The sequence below is a fragment of the Argiope bruennichi genome, chromosome 4 (genome assembly GCF_947563725.1).
Source record: "Argiope bruennichi chromosome 4, qqArgBrue1.1, whole genome shotgun sequence".
Lineage (NCBI taxonomy): Eukaryota > Metazoa > Arthropoda > Arachnida > Araneae > Araneidae > Argiope > Argiope bruennichi.
This window is the reverse complement of record NC_079154.1, coordinates 113,931,450-113,949,305: the sequence shown is the minus strand read 5'-3', so window position 1 is coordinate 113,949,305 and position 17,856 is coordinate 113,931,450. Positions and strand designations below refer to the sequence as shown.

Sequence of the window (17,856 nt, the reverse complement as noted above, 5' to 3'; positions counted from 1 at the left end):
AAATAGGCTATTTTGTTTCTTAACTTTTTTTTCTTTTTGATCTTTCTTAGGCACCAGGAGAATGGCCAAGAAGAACGCCATTGTGAGGTCTCTTCCCTCCGTAGAAACTTTAGGTTGCACATCTGTCATTTGCTCTGACAAAACTGGAACTCTTACCACCAACCAGATGTCTGTCAGCAGGGTAAGAAAGATTCGATGATTTTTTTATTTCAATATCGAAAGCATAAATCTGCAAAAATCAGTTAACAATTAATTGAGACCATGAAAAATAGTTATATATTTGAAATAATGCTATGGTGGAAAGCATAATGAATGTAGAATCTGCGACAAGTGGTATTTTTTAAGAAGTCTTTTGTCCCACGATCATGCTTAATGTTCTCGGATTTAATTTTGAATTTAGTACAAACATTCTGTTTATTTAGAGTCTGCTAATTAAGGCAAAAATTCTATTCACTTATTTTCATAAATTTATTGTTGCTTACTTTATAATTTATTAGAATACAATTTAAGTAAAACAAAACTTACAAACGGGAAAGTTGAAAAGATCCATTTCTCTGGCAATATCAAACTTTCCACTCTTCTATCAATATACTTAATCTAGAACTTTTTCTTACTATTTATGAATTATCAGCCAGCTCTTACAATTTCTGAAATTTCATTTTGTAATATAGAACGAATTTAATCCTTTTTTTTTTTTTAAGGCTTTCGTACTTATTTCGTTATTATTCGAATATTGAAACGTTTATAAAAAATCAAGGCAGATGCTACAGGACATTTTTGTGGAAAAATTAGAATAAATTAAGTAAAATATTGCAAGATTTAATAATTGGGATAGGAAAAATATCGGGAATTGCAGGTAGACAGTAGTTATAAAAAACTTGTTTAATTCAATCATTATAAAATTTATTTATGGTTAATTCTTTAATCAGAATGACATAAATTAATAAAACTTGCAGGAGGGGTAGCCCATAATATAAAGTTTCTCCTTGGTAATTTAATTTTACATTTTTATAATGATTAAAAGATTAGTAATATTCTTGAAATTTTTCTTTTAGTTCTTCATTGTTGAGAAGGCTGATGATCCCAAGTTCTTTGAATTCGAAGCTACTGGATCAACATACGAACCCATTGGTGATGTGTAAGTATATTAAAAAGAGATTCATGAAGTTTTTTTTCTTTGGAATACGTATAACAGAGTGAGTTAAAAGTTCTGAGACAAACTTCAATGATAGATCATGCATGTAGAGACAAATACATTTTTTCGTACAAATATGCTATCGCAAATACAACACATTTTCTACAGAGGAATTGTTGAAACGGTGTAGGGTATGTGTAGGATATCATATAATGACAAATGTTTACTTACCAGAACATATTTTCGAGAATATTTCTTAGACAATCAAAGATATTTTTTTATTAAACTGTTGACAGCTAAATAAAACATTTCTTTCAAACCTAGTCCATATAATGAAGCTGAAATGTTGTTGCACATTATATTACCCAATTTCTCATGGATTTTCAGATACCCACAGGAGCTTTTTTTTTTACTTCAAATATCCATTTTTCTTAGACTTCAGATATTTATAGACACTTCATCTCGGATTATCCAAAAGATTTTTCCATCAAGTAAATCATTTCCTTCAACGCTAGTTCTTAACATGGTACTGAAACACTACTGCACATTGTTTTGTCTGGTTTCTCAAGGATTTTCAGTTACCTACAGAATCTAGTTCAATTACCTACCTTCAATTACCTACAGAATGTAGTTAAGTCTCTGAAAATAATTCTGCCAGAAATCAAACTTGCTGTTTCATTATCACAGGGTTTCCTTAGTTGTTTTACGTTGCAATTTTCGACACTTGTTTTTAAGTAATAATTTCTAGTCTGTATGTGCTTAAGTTTGCTCAAAATGTTTTTGCTAGCACTCTATATCAAAAGGAAACAACCCAATGAAAATGCATATATGATAAAATCATGAGTTTATAATATGCATATTAATATCAATAATTGCACTAAGCATTTTTTCAACATATTTTGTGTACTACATCTGCAATAAATGCATCATAAAGAAGAAATCTTCATCACTTAAAAATTGTGGGATAATTAAAATATGTGTTTGATTTTTAAAGACTGCTTTTAAAATAGATCACAAAGTTATAAATAATTTTTTATGTTACTATGATAAACATATCGTATATAGCTATAATAATTTTTAAAGAAGGATAATTATTTAAATAGGTTTCTGATCATTATTTTCTTCCTTTTAGTTTCTTCAACGGTGCCAAGGCTAAGACAGGCGATTATGAAGCTTTATATGAGTTGGCTACCATCTGCGCCATGTGCAATGACTCCAGTATTGATTTCAATGAGGTATTTATTTAAAGAATTGACTTACAAATGTTACTGAAGATAAACATCTTTATATTTCCTAATCAAATAATTTTTTAAGTATTTTAAACTGTATTATTATTTATTTTAAATTACATTTAGTATGGTACTTATTTGTTATTCTAGTATAGATTATTCTGTTAATTAATCATAATAATTAAATTCAATAAAATGCGTCATATGCTTTAAACGGCTTAATTATTCTTATTAACGCAGTGCTAAATTATTCCAATTTGTGAATCTCTTCTTTTAGTACAAACAATGCTTTGAGAAAGTCGGAGAGGCCACTGAGACCGCTTTGATTGTCCTCGCTGAGAAACTAAACCCATGGAACTTCGACAAATCTGGCAAGTCCCGCCGCGATGCTGCTTTGACTGTCAACCACGCCATCCAGAGCATGTGGAAGAAGGAATTCACTCTGGAATTCTCCCGTGATCGTAAATCCATGAGCAGCTATTGCGTTCCAACCAAAGTCTCTCGCCTTGGATCTGGACCCAAGATGTTCGTTAAGGTAAGAGATATATTTTTCAAACAATTGGTGCATGATATTTTTTTTTACAACCAGTCACCCCATTGCCACAGAACTAAGCCATATAAACAAGGATTATTTTGACTGGATTAGGACTATTGACTCATTAACTACCAAGTTTTTGCATAAGAAAACAGTCAACTAAAGTTTAAAGAATCTTTAAAACTGTTGGTAAAAGGCTGGAAATCTTTTCCATAATTTCTTTTAATATTTTTAAATTCCCAGGGTATTGTAATATTGTGTTAAAATTACTATTCATAATGAATCTTCCTCTAATCTCTTTGAGTTCGACATTCTGTTATCTCGTGCTGGGCTCATCCTATTTCGGTGCATGGATTATTGGCCGCTGTCTTATTCTTAGAATCTTGTACCTCATCTTCATAACTAAGCAAGTTTAAATTTATGAAGTATGACTAAATATGTAATATGTGTTACAATACCATATGTAATAAATTAGTGATAAAAAATCAAACAAATTCAGAGACAAATTTAAATAAGATTATCTGATATTAAAAAGTTATGGCTCAATTTGGTGTTTAGAGGGAAATCGCATCACTGTAGCAAAAACAATAAATTGTAATTAAAGTGGGCTTTTGGGTTCTTATTTTTGAATTTCTGAAAATTATAATGTCGGGTTCAGGTTTTCAATGAAGTTTAAGAGCTGGATTATCTTTAACTGATGGATAATTTTGATAGTTTTCCTAGATTTTAATTTCTAGGTTTCGATTTTCTGTCGAAGTATCTGTTTATAGAGCATAAAAGGATTCCAAAACATAATAAATCTTAATGCTTCTGAAAAAATGAATTACGAAATTTCAAACTGAGTAAGCAACTTTTTTTCACTGCAAAATAAATTTCTTCAGAAACAATTTTACTATAAATAGGGCAATTGAAGAGGGATGGTAGTTTAATATAAATATATCTTCATTCTTTGGAAAAGAGAGAAATGCATCTTCTGAAAATGGAGGAACATTCTACAAAATCTCGTGTCATTTGCTTCGGCAATTATGAAAGATAGATTCAGATATATTCTTTATTTCAAGAAAAAAATTAAACTGTGAAGGGAAAATTAATTGATGCCATGCCTCATGTGTTCCTGTATACGACTCGTGAACTAAACTTTCTTTTTTGTGACTTCACAGGGAGCTCCCGAAGGTGTTTTGGATAGGTGCAGCCATGTCCGCGTTGGAAACACCAAGGTACCCATGACATCTGCAATGATGAACAAGATCATTGAAACCACCAAGGTCTACGGTACTGGACGTGACACTCTCAGGTGCTTGGCTCTTGCCACCATTGATAACCCACCAAAGATTGAGGAAATGGACTTGGCTGATTCAACCAAATTCATCAACTATGAAGTATGTATCCTTTGAATTTGTTTCAATTTCAAATTAGTACATTAGATCTCTGTTCTCAATATATACTTTTAAAATCTTATAAATCGTAGATTTTCATCTTAGAATAAACATAAAAGAAGCAACTGTAAAATAATCGTAAAAATAAAATGTAACTGATTTATAAAAATTATCGTTTTCTTGCAATCATATGCTTAAAGATAAACTAAAGAAATAACAGCAAAAGTTTATGAATTGTTTGAAACTCGATATAATCGGTTAGTTTATATCAAAAACATGTAAAGTTAGAAATTAGAGTAAATAAATCTGATGAATTTTATCTAATGTTATATGCGAGACATAAACTGTATTTAATTTGAATGATTCTGTTAAATGTATAAAACGTAGTATAAACACTTAAGAAAATTAACAAACTCTCCATCATAATGAAATCGCTACGAAATAACATGAATCTTAATATCCTCGCTTCATATTCGCATAAACACAAAATTTACAGATCTTTGTTTATTATAATAGAGTAAGTCACCTTAATCTTTGAGGTTCATTTTTATATTTAGTCTTAAAATTCTAATTTTGACATTTTTATGTTTATTTTAAATAAACTCAGAGCTTAATTTATAGTAAGTAGCTTCTTTTTGTTTCAAAATATTTAGAAATAATCAAAACGCCATTTCGATATACTTACATTAAATGTACGACTTACAGATAAATCTAAACAATAATTCTCTATATTGATATTAAAAATATTTCTTACAAAATCATTAAACTGATGGTTCTGTATATTAATGCTAATTGTACTTCCTACAGGTAAACATGACCTTTGTTGGTGTTGTTGGAATGTTGGATCCACCAAGGAAGGAAGTCATGGACTCCATCAGGCGCTGCCGAGATGCTGGTATTCGTGTCATTGTCATCACTGGAGACAACAAGGTTCATATATTACTTTCTATTCTTTTCTTAAAAATTACGTATGAAAGATGTATATTATAAAAAATATGCATATAACACTTCAAAAATTGGATAGGTTTAAGAAATTTTTATTATATCGACATGAATTTTGATGGATACGAGCCTGGTTATTTTCGGCATATTCAAAAGTTTATTTTGAAAATGCATAAAGCTATAAAATCTCTTATCAAAAAGTGATTGTCAAAAATATCATACAAAAAGAAATGTCTTAAATCTATCGTCTATGAAACTATATCTAAACATCATCATTAAGAGTTCTGGTGCTCAGTCCTGATATATTCAAGGCTCGAAAGTGAATCTAAATGTAACATCACATTTAACTTCCACGAGAAATATAAAATCTTTCCTGATATATTGTTTTCTTTATTCCTTCTTGCTTTTAAATTTATTATCGATTAAATCAGACAGATCTGCAATTGTTCAGAACGGGCGCTGTGACGACTTAATTTTGAAAATAAATTTGTAAAACGTTTCCTTGATAGTTTATTACACAATTAATATAAAATTAAATGTAATTTTAAGTCAGAGGTAAAATCAAGAGATGCAAAATAAAATAAGTCATGAAAAGAGTGAGATAAGATAAAAAAAAAAAATAAGTTCCTAGTTCCCCCCCCCCAAACTCCATATTATAGAGATTTTGATAAAACAATTATCTACATTTGATGATGTAAATGTTCATTTTAGAATCATAATTTTAATTCATTTAAGGTTTTTTAAAGAATTTATCAAATAAGTGTTTATCTATAATGTTTCTGGATCCGCATACATTTATAATTAGTTGCTTTTTATTACATAAACGAATCTATATAAAAAAATTATTTCTGAAATCGTATTAAATGAGTTTTGTGTAACATCAAGATAATTTTTACATAATCTTATAAATAAATCCATTTTTATATTTATTTATTTAACTAACAAATAGTTTTATAGACTGAGTACGCTAACAATAACAAAATATATTTGTTTTAAAATCATTCATTTTACATTTAGGCCACTGCTGAGGCTATCTGCCGAAGGATTGGTGTATTCGAAGAAGATGAGGATTGCACTGGTAATTAATGTTTCATTTTCAACCATTTCTTTTCATTAAATCTAAAATGCAGATATCATCAACATATTCTTTATTGCTTAGGTATGTCTTACACCGGAAGGGAATTCGATGATTTGCCAGTCAGCGAGCAAAGGAAAGCTGTACAACGGTCTAGGCTGTTCTCTCGAGTCGAACCTTCTCACAAGAGCAAAATTGTTGAGTTCTTGCAAGCTGATGGTGAAATTTCTGCCATGGTAAGAGAACTGAACCTATTTCCTTTTATAATTTGCTTTATCTAAATATTAATTATTTAAATAATATTTTTAGTAAAAGATTTTTAAATAAATCTTTATAAATAACTTTTACAAGCAAGGAAAAGATCTTAGTTAATCAAATATACTTTTAATTTCAAATAATGTTTTCTATTATCACATAATAATAATTAAATGAACTTCTTTGCTTTAATGAAATCAATTCATACGCTTTTTGTTAATTTACCGAATGAATGAGATGTAATGATATTTTTTTTAAAGTTCATGACAAAATATATGGTTAAAATGAAAATTACTGTATCGTTTCAGACTGGAGATGGTGTAAATGATGCCCCCGCTTTGAAAAAGGCTGAGATCGGTATTGCTATGGGATCTGGAACTGCTGTCGCCAAATCTGCTGCTGAAATGGTGTTGGCTGATGATAACTTTTCCACTATTGTCGCCGCTGTTGAAGAAGGCCGTGCCATCTACAACAACATGAAACAATTCATCCGTTATCTCATCTCTTCCAATGTTGGTGAAGTCGTAAGCATTTTCCTCACTGCTGCTCTTGGTCTGCCAGAAGCTCTCATTCCAGTACAACTGTTGTGGGTCAACTTGGTCACTGACGGTCTTCCCGCCACTGCCTTGGGTTTCAATCCACCTGATCTTGACATCATGGACAGGCCACCAAGGAAGGCTGATGAGGGTCTCATCACTGGATGGTTGTTCTTCCGTTACATGGCTATTGGAGGTGAATAAAAGATATCTTTTTTTTATTCTATAACGGTGACTTGAATGCTCTGTGGTGTTTAATTTTTAAAAACTGAAGAAATGTGAGTAAGGGTGTTTGGATATTTTTAATACTGAGAGATTCAAAGACGAGTGCATTTATAATTGCTGCTATCTAATTAACCTGTAAAGGTTTTTATTCTACTCTTTTGCAATACTATTGCCCTAAATGGAAAAGTAAACTTTGTAGTATTCACATAAAGGAGTATTTCTACAATGAAAACTACCATTCATTTCATCAAAAGACCAGGCCTCTGGTTTCTAACTTGTATTAATAGTAATAAATAAACAGAACAAAATAATAAATTTCCGTAAATAGATTAATCTAAGCAAAAACTATTTGCATTACATTATGCACATTATGATTAAATAATAGTCTTGAATTAAAAATTGGCTCTTCTAATAATATACCTGGGGGCTTAATTGAACTCAAAGCATGAATTAAATTGATTTGAAAGCTTTCACCTCTTTTAATATGGTGTTTGATATCTATCAAGGTTACGTCGGAGCTGCCACTGTCGGTGCTGCTGCCTGGTGGTTCATGGTTGCCCCTGATGGTCCTCACCTCTCATACTGGCAACTCACTCATCACTTGTCATGCTTCACTGATCCAGAGAAATTCGCTGGACATGAATGCTCCGTCTTCAAAGATCCTCACCCCATGACCATGGCTCTGTCTGTACTGGTAACCATTGAAATGCTTAACGCCATGAACAGGTATGAATTCCTTTTGAATTGCAAATCGCATTTGCATGTGACTAAGTCTCTTCTCATTCAAAATCTCTTCTGAGTTTTAATTTATACATTGATTTTCTTGCGTTTTAATACTAAATTTACAGTTTTTGATAATTTTTGTTGAAATATGTCAACTGGTGGTTTAACGAATTAAACAATTTCAGTTTAATCCAAATAAATTATTTATTACGAAAAACCGTCTTGGTATATTTTTTTACATTTAACGCCATATTTTTTTTATGCATTAGGCCCAAATGTTTTTGCATTTTTCTTCAACGTTATAGCAACATTCAGTTTCCTAACTGAAACGATAAATTTGTGCAACCAATAAAATAAATTTATAAAACAGAACATTAAATTTAAGCATCAATTGTTTTGATAAGTTTCTTTGTGCAAGGAAACAGATTTCTTATATTTATAACTAAATATATAACATTTAATTAGTTAATCAGCATTATAACAATGAAAATAGGTATATCGCATTAGAAAACCTCGAATTAAAGAATGAACGGAGGAATGAATTTAAATTTTACATTTATTTCACCACGAAATAAAAAAACTAACATAAAATTTTGAAACAATTTTGAGTTATTTTCATATACGGCAATAAAGTCTTGCATTAATCAAACTGTCCGATTCCGTAAATCTAGTATTTCAGCCCATGATCCTTGTTCGAAAAAAATATTCGTTTTAATTTAATCTTTGAAAATATTTTTTTTTTGTTTAATTACTGAAAAATTGTTATTTTTTAAGATTTTCTGTATCTTATTTATATTGTCAAATATTTTTTTCATATTTTATAATTTTTTTCTTCCTTCTTCCAGCTTGTCTGAGAATCAGTCTCTGGCAGTCATGCCACCATGGATTAACCCATTCCTGTTGGGTGCTATGGCTCTATCCATGACTCTTCACTTCGTCATCTTATATGTTGACATCTTGTCTGTGAGTAGCACATTCTGTTATAGCGATATAATTGGACTTAAGATTCAATAAATGATTTCGGGTTAAAACACAATGAAAAGTATAAACTTACGAAAACATTAAATTTCTGTTGCTCTAATTGAAAAAAAATAATTGATTTACGAACTTTATATCTAAAAAATATCTTCTTTTAGAATATCAATATGAAGTTAAGTGAATGAGTTGGATTTAAAATGTTAAACGCAGCTTAGTTATTTATAAAGTATTTTATATTGAATTTTTTAAAATGAAACTGTAAATATTCACAAACAATCACGTTATTATAATACACATGGAAAATGTCTATAGTTGTGAAAATCAAAATGTTACTAATTTATTTACTTGCTTAAGTCAAATAATATTTTTAATTCTTTTAAACATGGAAAGTAAATTCAATTAATTTGTGTTGGAAAGAACAGTTTAAATGCACAATAACAAAATAATATGAATATGAATTCTATAAGATTAAATCAATATTTGTTTAATATTCACTAAGAATTCCAGAATAAATTTTAAATATCGTTTTCCGTTTATGTAAATGCATCTGTTTAATTTTCAGTCTTCGTATTATTATCGTTTGCTAGTGATAAAAAAAATAACTTATACTTTCTCAAACCGATGATAGACAAAGGATTTTTTTTATTTTAATAAATTAAATCAGTTTTATAGAAATTAGCTTTTCATACATAAAAAGAATTTATAGCATTCAGATATTCAGCTCTTATTATTTTCAGTACTTGTTCTAGTTCTTAATTACTAGAACAAGAACTGAAGAATTGCGGTTAAAAATTGTGGTTATTATTATCGTTTTTTTCCTGGCTAATTAAGATGTGATATCATGTTTTTAATCATTGTTCCTTCATTTTTCAGAGTGTATTCTCTGTCACTCCTCTTAATGGTGAAGAATGGATAGCTGTGATGAAGATGTCCATCCCTGTGGTCCTGCTAGATGAAGTTCTGAAGTTCATCGCCAGGAAATACATTGATGGTACTAAAGAAACTAACATCCAAACTGTTATTGTTGCCTGGGTTATTTATTTTGCTTACATATGGTATTCTGGTATCTAAAGATGTGCACGAAAAACCATTGAGACTCTTGCCTGTGGTGAATGCGGAGGTTCCAAACAAAATCTATCTGTATACCTGAAACCTGTGAAGATGAAAGTGACAGTGACTGATTCTTCTTTTTCCAATGTTTCAAAACCCAACCGATCCCGTTTAACTGTTGTTACTGACCACTTAATCAAAATCGTTGATTCTAGTTGCAACTGAATTCAAGGAGAAACGAAAACAATTCTTTTCAAAATAGTGCGATTCAACTATAAATGAAAGAAATTCTTAAAAAAAATATATAAAGAACGGAAGAATTTTAGAATTAATTCGTTTTCATTATTCGTTAATTTTGTCTTAAAACGAATACGTTTGTCAATTTTTTTGTGAAACGTCATTTTTGATGACAGTTTTAGAAAATTTTGAAGCATATAATATGCTTGAATAGAGTATTATAAACTATTTATCAAATTTTTTAATTGTGATTTTAAAACATTACAAATTTCAGTTGTTATATCGTATTTTGCGAAACGAAAGTACAAATGCTTTGCTTCCGAAATTACATTTTTCGTCAATCGAATCATTCATTTAATTTTGATCTTTTTAAATGAATCTTTTACTCGGGTGTTTTGCATACCGTAGATATTTAAAGTAGGAATTTCTTTTAACTTTTTGTTACATTCGGATGAATTTTTTTTTCCTTGTTCTTTTTCCGGTTTACTTATTCGTATTTTTGCTGTTTTTAATTTTTTCCGTGATTTCGGCGTAGTTGATTGAGTGGTCTCAAAATATTCTGTCCCCTCATACATTTCCTTGACTTCGTTTTTTATGAGAAATGATTCGTTCTCACCCTTTGAAATCAACCCTGAAAAACTTGTAATCTAACCCTTCGAATGAATATTTCCATGGAATTTATTCCTTGTTAATTGGAATGATTTTTGTTTCAAAATATTCCTCAATTTTCAGTCAGTTACAATTCCTTCAATGCATGCGGACTTTTATAAATAATCTTAAAATAGTAATCAAGTATTTTATACTGAAATGTTTTCATTGATTATTTATGCCTTTACTAATTAGAAATTCATATTTTAATAATATGCATTTTTAACATTCAAAGTATTTAAATATTTGCTCAATGTTTATCAATAATTTTATCTTAACATGCATGAATTCCATAATTAATCGCACGTATTTTGAATTTTTGTTCACAGACAGCTCCTAGTTCCAATGCAAGTTATGCATGTGAATTTTACTAAGGTACAATACAGGTTTTCTTTTTTTAGTTATATTACTCAATATTTTATTTTAGTTGCTTTATTAAATAGTATATTTAGTGCTTTATTGATAATTTAGCTGATTAAAATTTTTTAAAAAATTGCAGCTTTTATAGTTATGCAGTTAAACTTCATTACAGTAAAAAAAAATTAAAGGAAAATATGCATAATTATTATGTGTTTTTATTTTAAAATTCCAAATTTTTGAGCAAAACTGTCATGAAGTTTTCCTGTTCTAAAAGTGATGCATTTAGAGTGAAATTAATTATTTTATTTAGTTGTGCCCAAAAGTTCTAACTAGCTTCTGAATGTGTATTCTTTTTTTTAAATGTTTATTTCTTCAAAACCTTTTTTTTTTTTTTTTTTCTACAATTCTTAACGTTTCTGGTGTTTTGTAACTAACATTTCACTTCGCTTCTTGCATATTCTTAGAAGGCTGTTTAAATCAAAGTAGTATAGGATTTCGCGGAATTTTAGATTTATTTAGAAAGAATTTATTCCATGGATAGAAATTAACAGAATGTTTCTAAATTATTTACTGATGATTTATATATATATATAAATGTTACTAAGAATTTTGTAAACATATTGTCGAATCAGCACTTATTAATGAATATTTACACTTTCCTTTCCTTTATTCTGAAAGTGTTTTATAGAATAATGGGAATTGAAAGTACAGCATTAGTAGAAAATGGTGATATGCAATGTTTTGTGACGCTATAAGAGCAGAATGAATTATAATACTTCTTTTGATAGCATTTTCATGTTTGTGAAATACAATATTAAGCCTTCTTTATTTTGGATACTCTAAAATTTTCTTCCTTGTCTCCTGTAACTGTTCCTACACATACTCTCCATCTGACGAACCCTCTTCTCTTTCTCTGTGTCTCTGATGTCAATCTCATCCGAACTCTTTACCTACCCAGTCGAAATTTTAAACCTTGTTGCTAAAAAAAAAAAATGATTGGGCACAACAACATTAAGCTGTGTGTTCCTTTTCTCACCGGGAATTCGTTTCCACTTTTCTTTTTGTTTACAGTTGCGCCTGAAAAAGAAGCCATGAAGAAGAAATAAACTCTGCTCGTGTTCCAGTACAATTCATTTTCTAGCTTCTCCACTGATGACTCCTTGTACAAATAATATGAGAAAGAAAGTTACACACATTTTTTAAATGTTTTACGTCACTGTACCATCCTTCTTTTCTTTTTTTTTTTTTTCAAGACAAGCCTCCGAAGAACTTTTGGGGATCACAACAAGTCAATAGTACTAGATTTAACCTTTTTCAGTCGCCATAATTCAAAACGCAAAAAAAAAGTGTCGTGTTTTTTCCGAACCAGCTACCGAAGTCTCAGTAGCTTTCTCCCATTGCCTTGAATGATATTTATATATATACATATATATAATTATCTCTGGGATGTGCACCTTGGAAATTGCCGAAGCCGTCCAACCAAGCCAGACTCTGGAGCCTTGTCGTCCAGGACATTTAATTGGATTGTGATACCAGAAACGGCTTTGAGCGAGCCTCGCCAGTGTCCAAGGCGGATAAAACGTCTGCATGATTGTCAAATTACTTGTAAAAAATATATAATGAAGACTTTTATTTTTTTGATCTTTGAGTATTATCTGGTCAAAAATGAACGAAGAGAGGTGCCTAATTCTCTCAAATATGAGTGTTTTTTCCTTAGAGCATTATTTAGCTAGAATTTCAGGGTTGCGTAATTTTTTTTAAGTCATTGTACTGTGATGTTCTAAAGAATGTTGTTAGTAACAATTTTGTCTCCTTGGCATTTAGAGCCTAGTTTAGTTTTTATGTAAAGAATTTGTCTGTAAAATGTAATTATTTAAGCAAAGCAAAGCAAAAAAAGGAATACTGAGTGTCCAAGCTAGAAATTCATTTTCATTTTAATTTATTGAACGGTTTACCCCTCATCAGAGTTTAAACTTCAAAACAAAAAAACGGATCGCGAATGATAAGAAGGAAGATTTTAATTTTAATGAAATCCCTACTTGTTTCCAGTACAACTTTTAATATATTTATGAATGTTATAAAGTTTTTAAAGAGTTTTAAATACCCAGAACTTTTCAAAATACTAGTCCTTGCGCCAAATGTCAACAACGAACTGTTCAATATGTAGGAAGGAAATAGCTGAACGTTTATAAGACTATTTACTGGACATTGCCCATCGTGCAGGGGGTTTCTTAAGACTAAAATCTTTTGAAATTATATTTGTGAAGAAAACTGTATATCACTGTTCCTCTTTTTTGGTAATGAACTTGAGCTTTGAAGGCATCTGGTCGATGATCAGTAGAGACGTTTCGGTCACGTGAAGTGTCACGTGATTGGGATCCATCACGCGATCATCTGTGTCCTGATATGCGCGTGTTCATCCTCTAACTTACACAAAGTCCTTACCTGTGGCAATCATACAAGCCCGTGATCAAATTTTGTACATTGAAAATCCCTGTACAGTAGAAGACATTAAAATTATACATATGATCTCCATTTTTTGTATTGTTTCTTATTTGTGTGTCTCATTTGAATTGAATGCTATCAAGATCATATATTACACATAACTGTAACACAATCAGCTGTTCCAATACTTCTGAATAATATACACATGTGTCAAGCATGTATATTCTCTTTAATACATAACAAATATACTTGAAAAGAAAAGGAAAGTGGACAAGCATCATAGTAACTAGATTTTAGAACACCGATACGTTATAATTACAGTTTTTTTTATATAAAAAGAATAAAAAAAATTAATTTGAGCTGCTAACAAAGCCGTAACTACAGATTAGTATACTCCAGGCAACAAATGATGCACTGATCCGCCTCTACAGCGTAGTTCTCAATTTAGATGATCCTTTTTCCTAGTTGAAAACATTATAGAAAATTCTATGTCATCTAACCCCAGGGGAAGGAGATTTTGTCTAGTAGATAAAACGTTCTTCTGAGGAATCCTCGGCTATTAACAAATACTTCCAGAACCATTTTTCCCAGAGAGGTAATAATTAGTCTAGCTGAATCTTATCAGATTCGTAATTTTATATAATGGTTCGGAAGGTATTAGCGTTAATTTCTAACCTGACAAGAAATAAACTAGCATTAACTCTTTATACTGCCGTTTTCCTGTTCCTGTTCATGTATTAGAAGTTTATTATTCGACAGCTTCTACTCTTATTAATACCGTTACAAGGCCTTCATCTTGGAATCCTAGACTAAGTAATTTTCAGAGCCATCGTTTCATCAAATTGCTTAATTGCTGCCATCACAAATAAAAAGTAGCATATTACATTAACGTCTTAAATTATAAAAAAAATTAGTCGCATATTACTTAATACAACTCAATGCAAAAGATGACTAGAATACATAAACATTTTATGTATTTTATGGTCTCTTCATCAAATAATTCAACAGCACAGTTCCAATTCAAAATTCTTATCCGAATAAAAATAAAAAATAAATTTAAAAATAAAAAAATTAACAGTTACATTTTTAAATGGAAAACTCGCATTAGGGTAAGAGCCATTAAAATATTTTAATATTTCTAATTAAGTCTAAATTCTTAACAAATCACAGAATATTTTGCTCTCGAACATTCGCGCGTATTTTCAAGGCATTCTTTTGTTGTCATCGAATATTGAAGGGAATCAGTCCAATATGCATCTTGTAACTGTGCCTTTTCTTGCGGATTAATTTAAGAAAAGCACTAAAGACATCTTTTAAAAAACATATTATATTAATGTGCAGAATTTTTTAATCATGAGATCTATTTATTTTTTTACTTAATCACTAAGTAGATATATTGGTATTATTTCAAAATTCTATTTAATTTAAGATTAACTTACTGATTGTTAAATTCTGGAAATATTAAAATAGAGTATTATCATCAGGAATATACAAGTGTACAAGATTTCCAAACTCTACACATCATGAAAAATAAATTACAAAATTCTACAATCATTAACCCTTTAAAGGGCCATTTTTTTCTCGTCATATAATATTAAAATATTTTAAGACTTGAAATTAGAATAAGAAAAGGGATTCATTTAGCTTATTAGATAAATTTAATTTGATTAATTAATTTGGTTAATTAATAATTAAGTAACAAATCAAGACACATTTTGTCCGAGACAAAGAACTGAAGCATCTAAGTTTCTGACTTACTAAAAAAATGTGTCAGAACTTATGCCAACCTACATAATTTCATACAAAGATTGATAAATTTGGTGGGAAACATACTTGCCACGGTCCTAGAAAGGGTTAAAATCAAATAAAAGTGTTTTCAGAGGACTTATTTTATTACGAAAAACATTCATCATGTACTATGAAAATTTAAGTGCAGTTACACATTACAGTATTATTACTGCATTTAAAATAAAATTATCGTTTTAATTTCTAACAAAATATATTGATTATTAATAATTAATATAATTTAATTTAATCCTTTTTAATTTTTTTCTTTAAAAATCTAAAAATTAAATGGTATGTATAGAAAATATGTAACAGTTTATCATCACAATACTATTTTTTAAATTTTTATAATTCTACTTTCGCTTTTTCGTACATCATCAATGAGATGCTTCTATTTCGGCAAATTATTGTGGTTTCTTTAATATTTCGATGTCATCTTATCGTTACCTGGAGTCATTGTAATTTTCAAACCAATATTAAAATCATTTATGATGTGAAATTATCAAAAATGAAACGGTGGAACAAACATACCAAATTTAAAGGTGATCTAAATATATAAAACTCCCTATCGATAAGTCGGAAAACGAAAGTAGATTCCTTTAATCCGGAAATCCGCCTTTCCGCTTCTGTATCCTTCTCTAATTTCATAACGGTTGGAGTTTGAATTATGAAAATGAAAGAATAATGAAAGGTAGACAATTTATGAGAATTTTTCCATTAAAGTGTCACAAGTTTTGATCAAAAAGTATTCGAAGCATGGTGTTTGGACCCAAGAAATTGTATCATTTATTTATTGTCGCGCTTTAACTTTTTATTTATTTATAATTCGAGAAGGAGATTTTATTCTCTATATGGCAACATTTTAGTCAAAAAAAATCGTTTGGAAAAAATGGTAAATTGGGTATTTTTATCAAAATTCCGCTAAGTACCAAAGATTGAATTCTGAATTGTTCTTTAGATTAAAAAAATATTTATTCGAGAAAAGTAATGTTTTTTTATTTATTTAAAAAGAGCGATGCTTAATCATAAGAGAAAAAAGAAAGAATTTGGAGAAGTTTAAAGTGGTTTAAATGTACAAATTTCATGGAAGATTTTGATGAGATATAAAATTTGAAGTTTTTGTACAATTCCGTACAGTATGCCTTGCAAAAATGGTGGAAATTAAGTAAGTATATGGAATGGAATGAAAATTTTTGTAGCTGATAAAAATAATTTATTATAATCCTCGGAAAAACATAGATTTTGCTCATTAAAACAATTTTAATGATTATCTAAACAGGTGCAATTTCGAGTTAAAAATGGGCCATGATTCGCATCAAATAGGCTCAGATCCCGATGTCTTTTGGCAGCTGAAAAGTTTTCAAAAATTTTTTGGTTAAAATTGGTTTTGGATCTCTTTCAGGAACTGAGAATAGATGGTTCATAAGTTAGTAATTGCAGCAAGTTGCTAACCTGAAGAAATTTTTCTTTTACGATGCTTTCATATGGTCCAAAACATATTCAATTTTGACATAATTGCGTGCGATTTTCCGATATACATTATACCAAGAAGCATTTAAGATTTTCATTAATTCTCTATTTTGGGATGCTTGCAATTTTATGAACTTTCAGGGATACTGTTCTCCAAAATAATATAACATAATAGGTCCGAAAGTCGATTAAATCGTTTGGGATTCCGCATTATTCTTAAAAAATATTCCTTCTTCAATTTCATGGAGTTTTTTTTCATACTTTATCTGTAAATACATTATTATTCTTATCACTTATATTAAATATCTTCATGCATCCTAAAAATTTGTTCATATCCACAAAACTTAACATAACATTTAAGCAACTTTTTAGCAATTGTATCTATAAAAAAATTAAAACAAGTTTTTATAATGAGGCAATAATTTGCCTCTGAATAATCCCAAACTCTTCTATCTTATGGTATTAAAAGGGATATAAAAATTTCAATCAGCTACCATTCCTAACCTTTTCGACCCAAATGGTTTATCTACAAACTCGGTCGATATTTTCACACATCCTATGGAAATTTCTTTACAGGCTTGACGACTTGAACTAAGTCTTATAGGTGTATTTATGTACATAAACTTTTCAATGAGAGATGGTTTTGACATTTTGAACTCGAAATCATGCAAATTGCGTTCGATAAGCTTTCAATATTTTCCTATAAGGAATCCATCTAATAACTGCTTTTTACGATATCTAGTTTCAAAATGGAAATTGCAGAAGATGTGATCATAGTTAATGTTATCATTCGTTTTATATTATCGAAATCCAATGTTCCCGAACTGACGTATTCAATTCTACATCGTTTAA

At 29.6% G+C, this 17,856-nt stretch overlaps 1 protein-coding gene across 3 annotated transcripts in view; it reads left to right on the top strand.

The window, feature by feature from the left end:
* The window catches only part of LOC129966502 (calcium-transporting ATPase sarcoplasmic/endoplasmic reticulum type-like), a 50,321-nt gene extending 36,482 nt beyond the window's left edge, over positions 1 to 13,839 (top strand). For 2 of the 3 annotated variants that reach the window (XM_056080932.1, XM_056080933.1), the window contains exons 12-24: positions 51 to 181; positions 1,056 to 1,138; positions 2,268 to 2,370; positions 2,642 to 2,899; positions 4,060 to 4,278; positions 5,083 to 5,205; positions 6,235 to 6,295; positions 6,377 to 6,528; positions 6,856 to 7,279; positions 7,815 to 8,034; positions 8,877 to 8,994; positions 9,883 to 10,000; positions 12,376 to 13,839. In XM_056080932.1, the coding sequence (XP_055936907.1) occupies positions 51 to 181; positions 1,056 to 1,138; positions 2,268 to 2,370; positions 2,642 to 2,899; positions 4,060 to 4,278; positions 5,083 to 5,205; positions 6,235 to 6,295; positions 6,377 to 6,528; positions 6,856 to 7,279; positions 7,815 to 8,034; positions 8,877 to 8,994; positions 9,883 to 10,000; positions 12,376 to 12,410 (2,045 nt within the window). In that variant the 3' untranslated portion in view covers positions 12,411 to 13,839. Of the gene's footprint in view, positions 1 to 50; positions 182 to 1,055; positions 1,139 to 2,267; positions 2,371 to 2,641; positions 2,900 to 4,059; positions 4,279 to 5,082; positions 5,206 to 6,234; positions 6,296 to 6,376; positions 6,529 to 6,855; positions 7,280 to 7,814; positions 8,035 to 8,876; positions 8,995 to 9,882; positions 10,001 to 11,273; positions 11,320 to 12,375 lie in introns of all 3 variants that reach the window. The other variant, XM_056080935.1, reaches the window with a different exon arrangement.
* Positions 13,840 to 17,856: the final 4,017 nt, after the last annotated feature.